Source organism: Paramacrobiotus metropolitanus, unplaced genomic scaffold, assembly GCF_019649055.1.
Source record: "Paramacrobiotus metropolitanus isolate TYO unplaced genomic scaffold, Prichtersi_v1.0 Parri_scaffold0000006, whole genome shotgun sequence".
Taxonomy (NCBI): Eukaryota; Metazoa; Tardigrada; class Eutardigrada; order Parachela; family Macrobiotidae; genus Paramacrobiotus; species Paramacrobiotus metropolitanus.
In genome coordinates, this window is record NW_026570226.1 from 3,048,655 (window position 1) to 3,068,133 (window position 19,479).

At 44.0% G+C, this 19,479-nt stretch overlaps 2 protein-coding genes across 3 annotated transcripts; both read left to right on the top strand.

The window, feature by feature from the left end:
* Positions 1-10,930: 10,930 nt before the first annotated feature.
* Positions 10,931-14,492, top strand: LOC129581741 (uncharacterized). Its single transcript, XM_055472960.1, has 4 exons — positions 10,931-11,078; positions 11,469-13,741; positions 13,800-13,994; positions 14,418-14,492. Exons 1-4 carry the CDS (start codon positions 10,931-10,933, stop codon positions 14,490-14,492), a joined length of 2,691 nt encoding a protein of 896 aa, XP_055328935.1.
* A 1,814-nt stretch (positions 14,493-16,306) lies between these two features.
* Positions 16,307-19,244, top strand: LOC129581650 (uncharacterized). Of its 2 annotated transcripts, none has more exons than XM_055472853.1 (4): positions 16,307-16,587; positions 16,690-17,134; positions 17,226-17,677; positions 18,107-19,244. In XM_055472853.1, the coding sequence occupies exons 2-4, from the start codon at positions 16,720-16,722 to the stop codon at positions 19,160-19,162; spliced, it is 1,923 nt and encodes a 640-aa protein (XP_055328828.1). In that variant the 5' UTR covers positions 16,307-16,587; positions 16,690-16,719; the 3' UTR covers positions 19,163-19,244. The 2 variants fall into 2 exon arrangements, with proteins under 2 accessions (XP_055328828.1, XP_055328827.1); XM_055472852.1 differs by having other exon boundaries at positions 16,772-17,134.
* The last annotated feature ends 235 nt before the right edge of the window (positions 19,245-19,479 follow it).

The following is a 19,479-nucleotide window of genomic DNA, read 5'->3' on the forward strand; positions in this document are numbered from 1 at the left end:
GCGGCTCCGTATAAGGTTCCCGACAGAAAAGCGATTACATTCAGGGTACCGCAGTTGGAGGCTTTACCGGCCCATTCGACTTCACAGGCCTTACCTGTACCGGAAAATTTAAAAGCTTTGCCCGCCCCATCAATTTCAAAGTCCTTACCAGCAGCTCCAACACCCAAAGCATTGACGTATAGAGAACCAACGGAAACACGCCCCCTGAAGAATGGCGTTGAAAAGCGCTATGATGACTTATTAAGGCGTAAAACCACAAAATCTACTGGTCCACCTAAAAAGTAGCAAAAGACACAGAAGGTTGGTTGGCTCAGCTACGCATAATGGCAACACTGGACGATATTTATCTAGATGCTTCTAATCCTGGTAGTCTGGGAGGCATCGAGCGTTTGGACCGGGAAGCGCAAAATCATGGATTTTCTCGTCAGCAAGTAGAAGATTTTTTGCAAAGTAAAGACGCTTATACTCAACATAAACCTTTTCGGTCGAAATTTAAACGTCGGAAGATTTTATCATTTAATATTGGTGACCAGCACCAAATTGACTTGGCAGATATGCAAAAATTTGCGAATGACAATAAAGACGTTAAGTATTTACTGACTTGTGTCGATTGTTTTTCTCGCTACGGCTGGGCCGAGCCCGTCAAATCCAAGAAACCCGAAGAAATTATTCGTGCTCTGTGTAATATTTATAAAGAATCTGAACGACCACTGCGCTGCCAAAGCGATAACGGTAAAGAATTTGTGAATAAACAACTGAAACAATTTCTTACTGATTATAACATAAGATTTTTTACAACAAAAAACGACGATGTTAAATGCGCTATGGTAGAACGTTTTAACCGAACAATTAAGGAACGTCTTTACGTGTACATGACAGAGAATAATACTTACAAGTATCTCGATATTTTACCTGAGATTTTAAAATCATATAATAATTCTGTTCACTCTAGTACAGGGTTTGCCCCCAGTCAAGTGGATGTAGATGAAGCGCGCATTATACGTCAAGATATGATAGAAGAGCCACAGGCAAAAAATCATATTTTTCAGGTAGGGGATCACGTGCGTATAGCAAAACGCAAGCAGACGTTTGAAAAGGGATACGAAACCAATTACACTGAAGAAATTTTTAAAATTGTACAAGTTAAAAAACGGCAGAATCATTACATTTACGCTTTGGAGGATCTAGGAGGTGAAAAAATTGATGGAGATTTTTATGCCAGCGAACTGTCAAAATTTATTATGACCGAGCGACCGTTTCATCGTATATCACGTATATTAAGGGAGAGAATGTACAAGGGAAAACAGCAATACCTTATACGTTGGTACGGTTACGGTCCCGCTTATGACTCTTGGGAAAACAAAGAAGATCTAAAATGAGTTTTTATATGACACTACCGTCTTCCGCATCTCACAATATTTATCCCGCAAATCTTTCGACTGTAGGCTTGTTAAAATCAGTTGTGTATTTTTGATATGGGGACCAAAAAACGCTGTGGCTTGTCATCAGTGGCTTATTACCATCTAAATATACAGGGCATTAGTAATCGTAATTCAACCAAGCATGAGTTGGTTGAACGTATCCTTCTTTCTGACGACAATCTTTCTAAAATTTTCTGTATTTCGGAATCTCACTTATCATCTTCGGATCCTGATCAGCTATATGAAGTCCCTGGTTACAAGCTGTTTCGGAAAGATCGCAGTAAAGACCACAGCAAGGTTCGCGGCGGGGGTCTCCTATTGTATGTGCCTAATTACATTATCTGTAAGCTTGTGGAATGTAAGGAAACGTATGCTCATTGTGAAACCTTGTGGGTTTTGTTACAAATCGGTAAGCGAAAAGTATTGCTTGGCTTGATTTATCGCGCTCCGGATTCCAACGCTCGTGATACGGAATATTTATTTGCGCATATTGACAATACCCTGTCTCAGTTCCCTGATTGTGATTACGTGCTTACGGGAGATTTAAATATTGATACATCTACCAGCAGCGCTCCGTACCACCGCTATTACCATGATTTGCTAACAAATTTCAACTTGGACGAGAAAGTTTTGGGCTACACTCGCGTGGCTAATAGAAAAATGAAGAAAGACAACGTGAATTCCATCAGTTGCAGTAAAATCGATATTATGCTCTGTTCCCCCCCCTCCCTGTATACCAGCATGCCTGCGACTGATGTCAGTTTTTCAGATCATCGCTTGTGTCGTACTGTTGCACAGTACACAACCAAAATTCCAATTCACCAAACCATTCAGTTTCGAATGTGGAGCCATACGGAGGACAGTAAGTTCTTGGACGAAGTCGGTGAAGTCGTGAAACACTACGAGCATTGTGACGAACAGCGTGATTTAAATGATGTTGTGGAGCACTTTGTGAATGATCTCTCAGCTGTGGTTGACAAATGTTTCCCTACTCGCACCCGGCGAATAAAACGCGCATCTCCACCGTGGATGAATGACGATATTAAAAAACTGATAAAAACGAAAGACCAGATGTACGAGCAGAAATGCAAGGCGCGTGGAACACCGATATATGATCAGCTAACTCGGGAGTACAAGCGTGTAAAACAGCAAGTCGCTACGGCTATTTTAAATGCTAAAGAAGAATTCTTCAAAGAAAATAAACGCAGAAGTGATGTTGTGTGGAAGGAAATTGGCCGAACACTGAAAAAAGATGCGAGTCCCCGTGCAGTTGCAGCTAATTTGAACGAGATCAATCGTCATTTTGTAACTATGGGCCAACACGGAATTCCACATGATCCCCCAGGGCAACCGCCGCCGGGGGACGAAAGTAATACTTTGTTTTCTAGGTTCGCGCATGTTGATACAGCAGTGGTGGCCGGGATACTGCATCAAATGGCTTCCAAAAAGAAAAGCCCTGGGCCAAATGGGATGCCACCAAAACTGCTGAAAAAGATCGCGCCGTTAATTGCCCCAGTCCTAACGCAGATGGTTAATCGGTCGCTAGATGACGGAGTGTTTCCTTCCGTCTTTAAAAAAGCCGAAGTTTTCCCTTTACCTAAAAGCAGTTCCCCGCAGTGTGTTGACGATTTTCGTCCGATTTCGCTGCTCTGTAATTTCTCGAAAGTTTTCGAGAAATGTGTACAACTTCAACTAGTGCGCTTTCTGAAAGAGCATAACATCCTATCCCCGAATCAGTCTGGATTCCGAGACGGCCATTCCTGTGAAACTCTTTTACTAAAAACAACGGAAAAGTGGAAAAAGACACTGGACAGTAGCAATGTGACGGCAGTGTGTTTTTTAGATCTCAAGAAAGCATTCGACAGTGTAAGCCATTCACGGTTGTTAGAAAAGATGAAGCGAATAGGAGCCGGGGATATCGTAGTGAAGTGGCTGCACAGTTACCTCACCGGAAGAGTACAGCGGGTGCGAGATGGTCAACGAGTGTCTGACTGGCTACCGTTAACATCGGGTGTACCACAAGGGACTGTGCTGGGACCGATTCTTTTCACCATATACATTAATGACGTGCTGATGTTGGGAGCAGGCGATTGCGATGTCGACTGCTTTGCAGATGATACGATCGCTCATGCGACTGGACGAACGAAAAGCATTGCGGCCGCGAAACTGAACAGTGGACTAGTGCGCGTCGGCCGAGCACTGGAAGAAAATTTATTGCAAGTAAACCCAAAGAAATGCCAAGCGATGTATTTATGTTCTGACCGAAATACAGAACCGGATCCGGAAGTCGTCATTAATGGGTCGGTAATTAACATTGCGAAATGTGTACGGTATCTTGGTGTTGAAATCGATAATCACCTGAAGTGGAATGAGCAGTTCAGAAAGGTACAACGGAAAGGGAATTTTGGCATTGCCATGATTAAACGGGCACAACAAGGGCTCAGCATGTCACAGCGCAAAGGTCTTTATCACGCCTGCTTCGGTTGCCATATCACACACCAGTCGCCGGTATGGTCTGCAGCGTCTTCGACTGAGCGCGACAAGCTAGTCGGACTACAACGTAAAGCTCTGAAAACCATCACTGATTACAAGATGCCGGTTACTCCGGAACTGTATCAGAAGTTGGGTATCCCTCACATATTCGACCGATGGCGTCAGAGCGATGCGGTGTGGTTGTTCAAGTTCTGGAATAAAGATCAGTTCCCGCTTCCGGCCTACCTCCTGGACATGATCCAAGTAAAAGATAATACCACGCGCTACAACTTGCGGAAGCCGGCCCGGATCGATGTTACGCGGGCAAAGAAAGTTATCGGAGGGTGGACTATGGAAATGCGCCTAAAGCGGCTTCTTGATAAAATTCTTGCTGTTAATCCTAAAATTCTCGAAGCCAGTTCTGTACCTTCTTTCAAATTTCTACTCAGATCTGTTAATCTCTCCTAAATGTTTTTTTTAGCAGAAAATTGTTTTTGTTCGACCAGACGTGAAGTCCCTTCGGGGTTGTCTGCTCTTGTGCCGTAATAATAATAATAATAATAATAAATCGTTGTGGAAAATTCACAACTTTGCTAGCCAAAGGTATTGATCTTGATGGAAACTGGGAAGTCGGTCTTTCCGAAATTATTTTACCACCGATGCGTTTCAGGTTTACTGAGGGTTTGGCAGTGCTAGTTAAAACCACGACTACGCCGAGACACAGTCGGTATTTAAATAAAGAGTCATACAATGACGAGAATCAACTAATTCGGAAAATAAACCTTCTACTGCGTGACAAAGACACCATCTTTGGACACATTGACGTGACTGGTAGCTCCGCACAGCTGGTGGTAAATCCTGATGCCGAGCTCACGTTTCAGGGATCAGAGTATACGAGGGCGCTGGGTCTATTGCAAGAGCACTTTTACGCCGGTGCCGGTGGTCAAACGTACCACTTACGACCGGGCAAACAGAGTCGTGTTGTGCATGTTTATTGCGACATTATTGAGCACGGGTTCGTCGGCGATGCAATGGTACCGTTGCTACGAACAATCGCAACTGTCGCCAGTTCTCACACCGAGACTACATTAATTTAAGAAAATCCGCATTATGTGCCACTTGCCAAACACACCTTTCAGACCATTGAATTGAAACTCGCAGATGATTTAGGGACAGAAGTATCGTTTCATCCCGGTACCACGATAATAAAGCTACATTTTCGACCCAAGAAACGCTGAAAAAATGGTACTTCAAGAGCACAAGTTTGATGAAAATCGTTATTTACAAGCCTTTAGCCGGCAACATGGGTTTGGGATGCCGGTTTACCGCGGTGCCCCCATGTCCGGTGCTGGCTTCTGGGGGAAAGTTATCGGTTTTGCTAAAGGTATTTTAAGCAAAGCCGCGCCCCATATAAGCAATTTAATAACAAAAGCCCAACCGCATATGAAAAACATGGCACATAAAGCTGTGGAATCAGCAATCGACAAAGGTGTAGAACATGTTAGTGACAAACTGAAACAACAGCAAGGATCGGGTATTAAGGGCCGAAAACGACGCAAAGTAGTCCTTACAAAGCGACAACTCGCAATTGACGCACTTAAAGACAAACTATAATGGCACTTATTGAAAGCGGTTCCGAACCTTCTATGCTCCTAGAGAGCCATTTATTTTATCTTCCGGCGACTCTTACCGAAAGGTGGAATACCCGCGATTATGATATCGGGCCAACACAAGCCCCGTCGGACACATCCAACGATTATGTTTTTACCATTGCTCCGTGTCAAACTGAACTTATTAGTTTGGCAGATGTCCGATTTTCTTGTGATTTGTATGTAACTGACTCTAAAGGGGATATGCCTACGGATGATGCCTGCTTGACAACCGTAAATAATATTCTCGATAGTTTATTTGAACAGGTAATTGTCACTCTGGGTGGTCGTAATATTTCTGACAGCAGCCATATGTACCATATGCGGGGGTACATTGAAAATCTTCTAGGCTACACTAAGCAAGCGCAGGCTTCACAATTACAACTGTCTGGGTTTGCCATGGACACATTACTGTGGAAGCAAGATCCATATTACGAAGCCAAAGTTAACAATGAAAAGATCTTTTTTAGCAAAGGAGCAGAGTTAAGACGAATGTGGCTTCGAGCGTGCCGCCCATTGCAATTATCAGGAAAGCTGCATTGTGATTTGTTCCAACAGGACAAACCACTGATACCAGGTGTCGAGTTGAGCATAAAATTAGTGCGTAATAAAAACAGTCTGGTCTTTATGATGGACAGCGATTTATCAAAACCAAAATCTGTAATTATCAAAAACCCACGTTTAAAAATTAGAAAATACGAGCCATCGCCCGATTTTCTAGGGGCTTTAAGTAAGCAATTAGTTACAACAAATGCGAAGTACCACATTGAACGTGTTGCTATGCGGCAAACTACTCTGTTTGCCGGACAACAGCAACATATTTGGCCCAATCTTGTTATCGGGCAGTTACCCAAGGTTATGTTGTTCGCCATGGTACCGAGTAGGGCATTCAATGGGGAATATACTTCGACGCCGTATGCTTTTAATCATTTCAGTTTGGCTTACTTGCATGCAGAAATAGACGGGCAAATATTTCCAACTCGGGGATATAATATGGATTTTGAAAACGGGGCTAGTTTGGAGCCGTACGAAGGACTTTTTGATACGCTGGAGCGCCTTCACGAAGGTTTCGGAGAGCTGCCCTTTGACAGATCTGATTATAATTTAGGTGGATTTTGTATTTATGGCTTTGATTTTACGAGAGGACATACAGGACGTGGTGCTTTATCGCTCATTCGACAAGGTAATTTAAATATGAGCATGCGTTTTGCCAAACCATTACCAGAAGCAGCTGTATGTATCGCCATGCTAGTTTACGATAATATTATTGAAATAAACAATAATAGACAAGTACTTTTTGATTTTGCGCCATGAATAATTTAGAAATCGAAAAATCCCTTTTTTCAGATCCTAAAATTCGCGATATTTTTTTTGGTGTTTTTTCTAGTAACACTATACCAGAAAAACAATACCCCGGTGCATATATCGTAAACACACAAAAAACGGGGAGTCCCGGTGAGCACTGGGTGGCCTTCTTCTGCGTTCGTCAAAACATGTTAGAAGCGTTTGATTCGTATGGTCGTAATCCTGCGGAATATTCGTCGGATATTGCAGAATGGATGGGTGATGATTACGTCATTATGTCCAATACTACAAGAAAAAACACCGACAGCACCGTATGCGGTCAGTACTGTATGTTTTATGTATTATTACGATGCTACGGTTTTTCGTATAAAGATCTAATGTCGGCATTCTCCAAGCATAAAGGGGTGAACGATAAATTCGTATGCAAATTTATCAATAAATTCTTCCGTATAAGCACAAAACTAAGAGACAACGAATTCATAAAATCGCTAATAAATCATGGATAAACCTACAATCAAAGAGATAATTTCTATTATTTTTGGAATTCTCATCACCATTTTATTACGGATTTTTAATATTTTAGAAATATGTGGCCAATTCGCTAAACCCAACGTAACCCGGATAGCGGAATCCACCCAGCTTACAAAGAATGTACTAGACATAATGATGAGTGATGACTCAGCGCCAGTCACGTCGCCAGTTCAAACTGGCGAAAACGATGCTATATAAAGCCGATGTAGATGGTAAGAAATTTAATGCTGCAAAAATGGAGAGACCGGATATGACAATTGTTGAAAACCGTGTTCGGTTTTTTGTCAGTTGGCCATGGCCTTTGACCCCTCCATCCAGATTGGTACTTGTCGGTCTGTTTTTCAAGAAGTTTCCGGATGAAGTCGGTTGTGCTTATTGCGCTTGGACTGCGCGCGACTGGGAAGGGGATGAAAACCTTGTACTGCGACACGACATAGAATCAGTGGGTTGTTCCAGAGTTGGATCGTTGTTACATTCACCGATGGCTGATGTTAAAACGAGATTCGCTACATTTTATAACTGGGCATATAAACAACACCTTCGAGAAATGGCCGAAGCGGGATTCTTTTTTACCGGACCAAAGGATCGTGTCCAGTGTTTTTCCTGTAACATTTATCTGGAAAACTGGCAGGTGGAGGATATTCCGTGGGAGGAACACGCGCGTCATGGTGTTGGGCTGTACAGCTGCAGCTTTGTGAAACAGGAGAAAGGATTACAATATGCGGAGGAAATCATCGCCAAAGCCGTTGCCAAATCGGAGCAAGTGGCCACCGCGGCGGCTGCCGTCTACGCTGAGCGTAAAGAGACTTCACAAAAACCGCAGTGTACTATTTGTTTGAATGCCGATATAAAGTGTGCTTTTCAACCTTGTGGTCACGCAGCTTGCTGTGAGGCGTGTTCTATGCGTATGTATCATTGTCCTATTTGTCGGGCTCGTGTCTGGGAGTGGAATACAATTTTTATTTGTTAAATGCTGTACGTTATGAAACTACTAATAAAGAGAAAGGGGTGGGAAAAATTAACAAAAGAAAGGGGGAAAGTGACCAATCAGATCCGAGGTGGGCGTTCATCGCCAGTCTGAAATTGGGTCATCACCAGTGTGAGTTGGCGATCACTGCCTTTAAAAAGGGCGCGTTAGTGCATCTGACTTCCAGTTGCAACTTTTTGATTTGGATAACGAACCATGGACGAGTACATTATCACCGATGCGGACCGTGTTGATGCGGATGCCATTTGGGCTGAGGGTGACTGGACTGCTCTTCCATCTCCGCCTTACCTTATTTCCGATGCTGATCGTATGGATGCGGACGCCATCTTTGCCGAAGGTCAGTGGGATTCTGCTTCATATCACTCTACTGATGCGACTCGCCAGGACATGGAGGCCATACTGACAGAAGGACAATGGGATCCAGAGGATGATGCGAGGGTGAGTGACCTTTCGTTAAATTAATCAAAACGTGATAAATTTTATATAATTTTTAACTTATTTAAAATTATGTTCGTTGTAAGCACTAAAATTCCGAAATCTGTCTTGTTTTCAAAGTCATCTAAATCAGAACTGTGTATTGTTATAGCACGTCGTTAACTGCATCGTTAAAACGTTAAGTTATTCTTTGTAAATATGTTATATTTCAATGCTCTTTGGTAAATGAGTGTTGCTGATTTTTATTAATTTATATATAATAAAGCGTCTGTTAAAATACGCCTAAACATTACAAAAAAATTGATAAATTTTTATGGGATTGCAATTTTAATTTTACTGATGATGCGAGTTAATTGTTTGACATACTTAGAGCAATGCTGCCGATAGTTTGTTTTGATGAACACTAACTGTTAATACGGATTTGTCCTGGTTAGAACAATAGCCGAGTCAGCCTGACCTATTTAGAATAAAAGTTGTTTTGATGAGCGCCAGCTTGTTAATCCGGGTTTGACCCACTTAGAACAAAAGTTGTTTTGATGAGCACTAACTATTAATACGGATTTGTCCTGCTTAGAACAATAGCTGAGTCAGCCTTTTGACCCACTTAGAACAAAGGTTCTTTTGATGAACACTAACTATTAATACGGATTTGTCCTGGTTAGAACAATAGCTGAGTCAGCCTGACCTATTTAGAATAAAAGTTGTTTTGATGAGCGCCAGCTTGTTAATCCGGGTTTGACCCACTTAGAACAAAAGTTGTTTTGATGAACACTAACTATTTATACGGATTTGTCCTGCTTAGAACAATAGCTGAGTCAGCCTTGTGATCCACTTAGAACAAAGGTTGTTTTGATGAAAACCAACTATTAATACGTATCTGACCCACTTAGAACAATACTGTTTTGACGTACACCACCTTGATAATACGGATTTGTCCCAGTTAGAACAATAGCTTTCGATGACATTGTACTTTTTGCATACTTTACGCAATGATCAGTTTATTTGGGTCGGTATTATATGCAGATCTGTGACCTTTGAAAGTGAGCAGACTACAGTACAGGCAACAACACATACCATATTTTGTGTTTTGAGGTGGCATTATTTGTTATTAGATACAGCGAACTTACCGAATTTTAACGATCTAGGTGGGAATGGGTGTTAATCAAGAAGGCGCGGGGGAACCGGCGGACGGTGCCATGGACATTGACATTCCAGATGCAGCTTCGCAAAACCCACTAGTAAGCTAACGAATTAATAAAATAAGAATAAATTTTCTCAATAAAACCGAAAATTGAATTTGCTATAGTTAGTTTTTCGCAAAACCAACAAGTCGGTTTTGTAAACTGATTACAAGGAAATCTACTCTAGATGCAGTTACACTCTAATTTTGTTTTTTTATTATTTTCATAATCTTCAAAGCATTCTTATTCTAATATATCTGCAGACGCTTGAAGAAATTAGTGATATTCCGGATTTCTCAGCACTCTTCAGCCTGACTAAAAACAAAGAGCGTCAGTTCAAGAAATTCAACAGCACCGAGTACGAGTACCGTGTGGAAATCGCCGCCCTGCCGCGTATTTATTCTCAGGAAGAAACAGTCTTGCTTCTGCCTTTACTGCTGGAATCCATATTGAATCTCTGCGTGGCTCAGTTTCAACCATCTGACCGTGTTACCATTTCCATTAGCTGTGCGTCGCTGGAATTCCCAATTTACTTGTCTATGCGGAAATTGTCAGACTTCAGTGTCGACGACCTTGTTGCTGTATGTACCAAGGCCAACTCCGGGCGGATGGTGCTGGACGATACCTTTTCAATCCGGATTTTTCGCACTATTATGCCGAGTGGTGGAGGTTTTTACATCGTCACGTAGCGCGCGACGCCAAACGTTTCAGCACGTCCATTGTTACTGTCCGTGTGCACAATAACTATTGTCTACCAGCAGCGCTGTACTTGGGCAAGTACCGCTTGACGCATGATGTTCAAGGAACGTACAAAAGCCAGTGGAAGCACCTCTACAGTGAGAAAGGAATTAACAAGCTGACAGGCCATGCCCGAGAAATTATCCAGCTGTCTGATTTACCGTTGGGACGGTGCTACAACCTTAACGACCTGAGTGCCATCCAGGAAGAATGCTTTTCGAATTCCAGGTTAAAGTTATTTCGGCGGATCACGGCAATACCATTATCGCCCGTGTGCCGGAAAAGAAAACAAAGGATATGAAGGAAATCTTTGTCTTGTTGGAGAAGAATCACTTTGACAGCGTGACTACGGCGACCGGTATTTTCAACTCGTCATACTTCTGCTCAGAGTGTGACAAGCCGTACAGTCACAAGGAGCAGCATCGATGCGGTGGGAACTGTCGCTTTTGTTATCGATCAGTTAGTGAATGTGTGAAAGGGGTGGTTGTTCGCTGTGGCGACTGCCGCCGTACGTTCAACAACCAGGAATGCTTCACCATCCACAAAGCTGTTCGCCGTAACGGAAAAACCTATTGTTCCCAGATGTTTTACTGTAAAGACTGCCGCCGCTTTGTGAACTTGACACGTCGTCCAAATGGTAACCACCAGTGTGGGGAGATGTTTTGCACAGTTTGCCGTGAGTGGGTTCCTCAAGCCACGCATAGGTGTTTCATAAAAGTCCTTCCAAAGCCTTTACCGACTTTACCAGATAAACCAGAGCCGCCGAAGCGATACATTTTCTTCGATTATGAGACGTACAATGATCCGGTCAATGGACATGCTCCAAGTTGTGTTGTGGCCCAGTACGAAGACGGTACGGAATTCCGATTTCCGGCGGATGGTCAACCAATGACCAAGGATGTCAGACAGAAGTTTGGAGAATGGCTGTTTTCAGAGCAGCACAACCATCATACCATCATTGCGCATAACTTCCGGGGATATGACGGGCACTTTCTCCTAAAGCACCTTTTGGACAATAAACTACGCGGTGTGGAAGTCATCAAGAGGGAAACCCAGCTTCTGGAGCTGCGCTACCGTTCGTTAAATATGTGTTCCCGTGACACACTGAATTTTATGCCTATGAAACTCAGCAGTTTGCCCAAAGCAGTTGGTCTGGAGGTGGAAGTAAAGAAGGGTGATTTTCCGCATCACTTTAATCGACCTGAGAACTGGGATAAAGTGCTGCCGTGGCCTGAACCGGAAATGTACGTTTTTGACGGTCTAAAGAAGAACGATAAAGAAGATTTCCTAAAGTGGCATGCCGAAACTAAAGCCGCTGCGGGGGGACAGTTCGACTTTCGTGCAGAAATCATGTCGTACTGCTCGAATGACGTCACCGTTCTCCGATGCTGTGCCCTCAAGTTTGTAGAGGATTTCATCGCTCTCACTAATCTGAACCCGCTGGACAGTATCACTATGTCATCCGCCTGCAATAAGTATTACCGCACGTTCCATCTGGAACCTGAAAAGTTAGCTGTGTTGTCAGATCATGGCCCCCACCGCAACCGACGCACCAGCGTTCAAGCCACGCAATGGATGGAGTTGCTGAATCGAGACCTTGGTGGGCGCATTCAGCACGGACGAAACGGCAAGGAAGTCCACATCGGACCGTACTTTGTGGATGGTTTTGATGCTAGTACTCGTACAGTTTACGAGTACAACGGCTGTGTATTCCACGGGCACCCCGAATGCACTGAACAAGATGATCGGTCTCCTTTCTCTCGTAAAAAGATGAGCGAAGTGTACGAGGAATACCTGGATCGTGTACGTTACCTAGAGGATGAGAAGTATGAAGTAGTTACAAAGTGGGAGTGTGAATGGATAAAAGAGCGCCAAGAAACGGATACCGCTGATTTTCTCTCTGGACAAAGACTGCGGGAACCACTAAATCCGCGGGACGCCTCCAAAGGCGGTCGTACCAATGCCAGTCGCTTGTACTACGCAGTAAGACCAGGAGAAATGATTATGCATTTCGACGTCGTCAGCCTGTACCCTTTTGTCAACAAGACAAAGACTTATCCCATTGGACAGCCAAAAATCATCCTGTCGGACTTTGCGGATGTCAAAGACTATTACGGACTGATATCCTGCAAAGTGTTACCACCAGCACAGTGCTTGTACCCTGTTCTTCCAGCCACGATAAACAAAAAGTTGGTATTCACGCTTTGCCGAACGTGTGCGGATATTAAGAACAATGAATTCTGCAAGCACAGCGATGCCGACCGCTGCCTCGAGGGGGTGTGGACAACCCCGGAGCTCCACCACGCCATCACCAGAGGACACACCGTGCAAGAAGTGTATGAGGTATGGCACTGGGAAACCGTGGAGGCTGGCGTTTATGCTGGGTACATTAACAAGTTCCTGAAAATAAAGATGGAGGCTAGCGGATGGCCAAGCTGGTGTAAGACACAGCTGCAAAAGGATGAATACTTTCGTCAGGTCAAGGAACGTGAAGGAATCGATCTCGACCCAGCCGCTATGTTCTACGATGCCGGCCGACGTAACGTGGCCAAAAACTGTCTTAACTACCTGTGGGGCAAGCAGGGACAGCGAGATGATATGACTATGACCAAGTTCGTCTACAAAACCAAGGATTATTTGGACATGATCCGTTCCAAGGCCGTTGAAATTCATGATGTCTTTGCCATCAACGAGGACTATCTCATGGTGACATATTCTAAGGGAGAAGACTACAACGAGGGTAGTAACGCTACAAACGTTGCCCTGGCCGCGTTCACCACCGCCAATGCTCGCCTAATCCTACTGGATATGATGGAAAAGCTGGGCGATCGCCTCATGTACTATGATACTGATTCAGTCGTCTTTCTCACCCGCCCCGGAGACTGGGTGCCGGAGACGGGCAGCATCCTGGGCGACTGGGACAACCAGTTACAGGCGGGTGAGAGCCACATTGTGAAGTTTGTGTCGTGCGGCCCAAAGGTTTACAGCTACGAGACTGACACTGGTCGGATCGAATTAAAGGTACGTAGACGTGCAGTAAATATGTATGTACAGTATCTATAATATTTATTGTTCTTAGGCGAAAGGCCTTACACAAAACGGGTACACAGAGGATATTTTGGATTTTAATGAAGTCACCAAGTCCTTCGACCGTACTGGACAGACCTTGGACTTCGACAAACTGAAGCGTCTGTTGGACGGGACAGAATCCCATGTTCAAATCATTTATCCTGAATTCATCAAGCGGAACGGCAAAACACAAGAAATTAATACTGTTTGTTTGTTTAAGAAGTTAAGAATGGTTTATGACAAGCGTATGTTGCTTCCCGATTTCAGAACGCTACCTTTCGGTACTAAGCAATAAACAAATTGTTTTATTCACATTCAACTTTATTATTGGAGCATTCGCGGCTGCTACAAAAAGAGGCTAAGGAAGCCCAATCCTTGCAACTCACCAGCAAGAAACTCTGTGTTCATGTTGGTGTGGTTGTGAGTATTGACCAACATGGCCTATGCATTTGTCGTCTTGATAAGCCGTTATTCAAAAACTAGTTTTGTATATTTGACGCTTACGCGAACTTTTCGGTACCATTGGAAAACTGCTGGATGAAGTTTGCCTGTGGTTATTTGAATAACAAACAATGCGATTACTGTGATAATTGGTCTAATTGGTCTGATTCAATGGTGCACGGGTTAGGTAACCGCCGACCAAGTAATCTTCACGGTGGGCTGCCATATCAGCGGTCCTGTCTCGGCCTCAGTCTCGGTTTAAGAGCAAGCAGACAGACTAGCGGTCCTGCCTCGGTCTCAGTCTCGGCTTAAGAGCAAGCAGCCAGACTAGCGGTCCTGTTTCGGGCTCAGTCTCGGTGTTGGAGGTGGAGTCAGGCAAGCAGAGTAGGCAGCCAGACTAGCGGCCCTGTCTCAGCCTCAGTCTCGGTTTCGACCAATCAGAGCAGACAGCCAGACTAGCGGCCCTGTCTCAGCCTCAGTCTCGGTTTCGACCAATCAGAGATGCTGCCGGACCAGTGCACATACTACTGACGAACATACTTGTAGACTAACATAAACAGCGTACAGTAAACGCTCGCTGTAATAGCCTACGAGAACAGCCATCGCCACATTCCATATATGCACCATTGTAACAGTTCTCATCAAGAACATGCAAACATGACCGCGCATAAGCAGCTGTGAATTAGGTAAGCTAGGAATGGTGGGAATCAGTGATCCACGCGACTGGCGCCATCCTGTTGCGGCGTCTGGCTGGCACGCGCCACCACACACGCGCACATCCGGCTAACCGGCACCGGCAGCATGCAGGCGGCTTGCAGGATAAATCCCAGTTTGGTTGATTTAATTTTGGTGTCCAACCACAGCTTGATGATTCTAATGATTTTTTTGGTTTTCTTAGTCGCTTTTTCTTAACTCTGTTTTATAGATTTCCCGAGCTTTTTTAGTTTTTCTGCTTCATGTTTCTGGTACGCTTTAATGGCAATAGATTCCCACATAACATTCAAGCGCTGGTGCACTACTTAATACATAGTTCAAATTTTTAAACATTAAAAAAAGCAACAGCAAGACTAAAACGTTGCTTAAGAACGCAGTAGAACGCGCTTCTATATGTATTTTTTTCTGATTCTAAGGTTGTCTAGTTTTTAATTCAGTTTTCAAGACTGTTTGAATAAGCCCATTAAATTGTTGGTGTTAAAGACGAAATGTCTCGGCGTCAAAACGGTCTTGCGGCGCCTCGGAGCATAATGTCCCGCGCCGAAACGAATTTTCGGCGAAATGTCTGCGACCAAATGTCCTACGTTTCTAATTGTCTTAAGCGAAAAGTTTTGGGGCCTAATAAACGATTTCCTATTAACCAAGCACCGCAAAGTTGCAAAGGCTTAGGGAGAGATAAATGCTAAAATTGCCTCTGAGTGGCTCTGACATCATATTACGTCCACATTGAGACAGGCTATAACATCAATTTATTTGCTTGGTTGTGACTGTTATAATGGCGAACAACTGCATCTTGTTGATAAATAAAAACACTGATATCAAGGCGGAAGTACTATCCTCGTCATTGTTAAAAATATCATTGAGTCGCCGTTTACAGTGCTGAAGTGCCTGTTGTATTTATTCAAGTAGGGCCACCGTAATGCCCGGATGCGTGCACACAGCCTACATAGCAAGCTAACAAAACTGATAGTCGCCGGGCATCGTGCGCTATGCATAGACCATTCTACACTCTGTAGTAGCTGCGCTTCCATGGTAAAATTGCTGCAGTTTCAGGTAACTACAGGCTACAGCTGACAGCAGCTAACAGCTGACTAGTAATACAGCTAACTAGTAGTTGTTTACCTTGACGAATGCGATAAGAGCTAGCCGGCGTATTGTCTGGCCGAGATAGGGTCACCGCTGGACTCGTATACATTTCGTGCGATCCGTAATGTGCTTTGTACTTGAATTAGGGCATTTTGATTTATGACTATAGCTGGTAGATAACATTATTTACACTTCACGAACCTTTCTTTTGTAGATCAGCTTGTTGATTTTGTATAAAAAGCCTCTTTAATCAAAACAGGAAAGTCATTACCGCGACAACACAGACCTCACTTTAGATTTGTCGAAAATCTTTCTCTCCGCATGCCTGCCATTTTGTACCGAATCGACATCTCGTTACCGGCTGATAATTTTTTATTATAACTGTAGTAGTTATTACATTGTAGTAGTACTTGAAACAATAATAATAAAATTAGGTAGCAACAAACAAATCGCAATGGCGAGGCTGTATATTGCGGTCTTAGCCTGCCTAATCACTGGGTGGTCCACCGGCACGGAAGATGTTGAACCTCCTCGCATAAGATCCAGTGTTGCACGAGGTAAGTTCAAAACTATTTGTATTCTGTAAAGTGAGTGTAAATTGTAAACTGGTCCTTAAAAGCGAACCCACCAAAATGCTTCGGCGATTTCTGTTTGAACAGACCACAGTCAGTGGGCTAGCTTTTTGGTGGATGGTTGTCTACCACCGGTATGTCTGTACCGAACATGAATTATGTTTCCCAGCTGCGCTGACCGCCAATAAAGCTGTGACCGGCTGGGGCGACGTGTTAGTCAATCCTAACGCCTTTTTGTCGGCTATGTATCGTGGCTTCCGCATCAACATCTACAAAACGGCCAACGACACCAACTTACTGGGGTCAGTGCAGTACTTCTATCCACCAGCGTTGTTTATTGACCCGGCCAGTGCCAAGACCTATCTGAATACGCTGCAAGAAGACCGGCCGGAGATGAGCTTTACAGTTCTGATGTGGGATGAGGAATATGAGGAGTTTGTACGAGAAGCGGTTAGTAGACGGCTGGGACAGCGGGTGCCTAAGGAAAGCATACGCGTGCTGCCGATTGAGCAAATCCGAATTGACGCTCTAGGTCAGCCGGAGGTGCAATATATAAATGAATTTCTATGTTGAACTGCTTTTTTTCATGTTATAATATAATGTAATTTGTTGGGTTTGTCTAGGGTTCGCGCCTAGCAATTACGAAATAGTCAACAACTGGGTGTCCTATGCTGCACAGCCGTCCACCTTTGATTTCCGCTTTAGCTGCATCAATATGGAAGTCTGTGAGATCTTAGCGCAGCAAGTCAAGAAAAATCCACAGTTATTCGTTTATGACCTGGAGGTCTCCTATAGTTTAATTACTGTTCGCGCCGCACGCCGCATTGTTCAGGTCAAAGCGGAGCACGTGCAAGCCGGAAGGCTATTCAGTCAGCTGCAACAGCAAGTGCCCAACACTAGTGTGGTGTACATGAAAGCCGATGACCTCACCCAGATGACCTTGGAAATCGCCACAAATGTTATGGCGACGGAAGTGGTGGATGATGAGTTCATAGGGCAAGACCAGTCTATAACCATCACCAATATTTTGGAAAGCTTGCTGCAGATGAAACCAGAATCATCGGCATCTTTCCAGGTAACCGTTCCAGCGAAATCAGCCGACAACGGCTTACCGTACGTACAAATAAATTCGTAACATAATTGGAAAATTGGCACAAAAGACACCACAAAACTTAGCAGTGCCATACGTCCGACTTTGGTGTTGTTTGAATTGCGGTCAGCAATTCACAGTTTCACACCAAAGTCATATTATATAGTACATATTCGTCGCTTTGGGGTTATGCTGTTAGCAGTTGTCACTTCGAAGTTGTCATGCCCTCAAAATGTTCAGATGGTACCACCGGTAAATAGATTGTCCGAATCAGTGGTTCGAGGTTTAAGGCACTTAAAGAAATTCAAAGAACCAACATATGATCCATTACCTTCAACGTCTGCTCAGTCGGTGATATTGAAGGCTATCGAAAAGCCATTCTGCGTAAACCTGCTAAGAATATGATCGTTTTAGGCGCAAATGTGGGACTCTGTTTTCTGGAAAGACGAAAACACCCGACCCGACCGTGTGACCAGCACGCTGAACGAATTCTATGAGAAGTCCGATGACGAAAGGAAAGACAGGATGAAGGAGGTGCTAGCTCAAAGTCAAACCAGCAGTTCCAGCGGTGGCGGGAGTACGACCCTTGGCGTTCTGGGCGTCAGTGTACAGGCATCCATGCAAATGGCTTTCAATGACTCCAGTTCGTTCGCCAGTGATTACGAACAAGAGCAGTTCATAGCTACCATGACCGAAGCTAGCGGCAAGAGCCAATGGAGCGGGGAACGTTTCATCGTTAAGCCGATGCAACTAGTCCGCACCAACATCGCCCGCCTCCAGAACTCCGCCACGGTGACCAGCGTCCAGGTGCGTGTGGCACGGTCGGCGGCACAACTTACCAGTCGAATCAACCTCTTGGTGCAGTCACCATCTAACAACACAGCACAATTCAGCAATAACACTGAACTGTCATGTAATAACACGCAGTTATCAAATAACACATCACAATCATCTAACAACACAGCAACGAGCGATATTCCGCCTGGATCGATTCAGATGTTCTACGGAGTGGAAATCCCAGTGGGCTGGCTTCTTTGTGACGGGGCAGCGGTCAACTGCAGCATTTACCAAAACTTGTGTCGTGTTCTGAGAGGCGTTAATGCAGCCAACATTCGCACGCCCGATTTACGCGGACGCACGGCCATCGGAGCTGGTAACGCTCAGCTTCCACATACTATCAACGATCCCGTTGGTTACTATTTTTCTGTCGGCGCCACCGGTGGGGAAGTAAACCACAAACTTTCACTCAGCGAAATGCCAACCCATTCACATTCTTACACCACACCTCGCATACCCCATTATTATCCTATTAAGTATAAAAAGGATGATGGTACAAACAGCTGGGAGTTTCTGTTCCGTGAAAAAAATACCGCCTTTGAAGCCTCGCAAACAACCGAAAGCAGCGGCTCCAGCTCTGTACATAATAACATGCAGCCTTACCTTGCTTTGAATTTCATAATTAAGACGTGATCATTGCAATATTTTGAAACATTTGTGGTTTTTTTTTGCTTTGCAGAAGGAAAACGTGATAAATAAATTATTTTGATCTTAAGGGGCTCCCAAAGTTAAAAGCTTGGTCCTGCAAGATAGGCTAGTGTTTATTGGGTGCCTCCGTGTGACACAACTTAGGCTGTGACGTCACAGGTGAAGAGAAGTACTTATCTTAGTTGGCATATTTATATTTGTGTTCCATAATTGTAAAATCTTAAAAACAAATCTGATTTTCCTATTGCGGTTACGGAAAGAAAAAGATACAAAAATGTAAAGTTTTCGCGGATGGACTGTGG

Coding starts and splice junctions, on each gene's coding strand:
- LOC129581650 (XM_055472852.1), top strand. CDS start 16,485: ATGGCGAGGCTGTATATTGCGGTCTTAGCCTGCCTAATCACTGGGTGG. Junction 16,588..16,771: donor AAGATCCAGTGTTGCACGAG/GTAAGTTCAAAA, acceptor TATGTTTCCCAG/CTGCGCTGACCGCCAATAAA. Junction 17,135..17,225: donor AATCCGAATTGACGCTCTAG/GTCAGCCGGAGG, acceptor GGGTTTGTCTAG/GGTTCGCGCCTAGCAATTAC.
- LOC129581741 (XM_055472960.1), top strand. CDS start 10,931: ATGCTTTTCGAATTCCAGGTTAAAGTTATTTCGGCGGATCACGGCAAT. Junction 11,079..11,468: donor CAGCGTGACTACGGCGACCG/GTATTTTCAACT, acceptor CGACTTTACCAG/ATAAACCAGAGCCGCCGAAG. Junction 13,742..13,799: donor CTGGTCGGATCGAATTAAAG/GTACGTAGACGT, acceptor TATTGTTCTTAG/GCGAAAGGCCTTACACAAAA.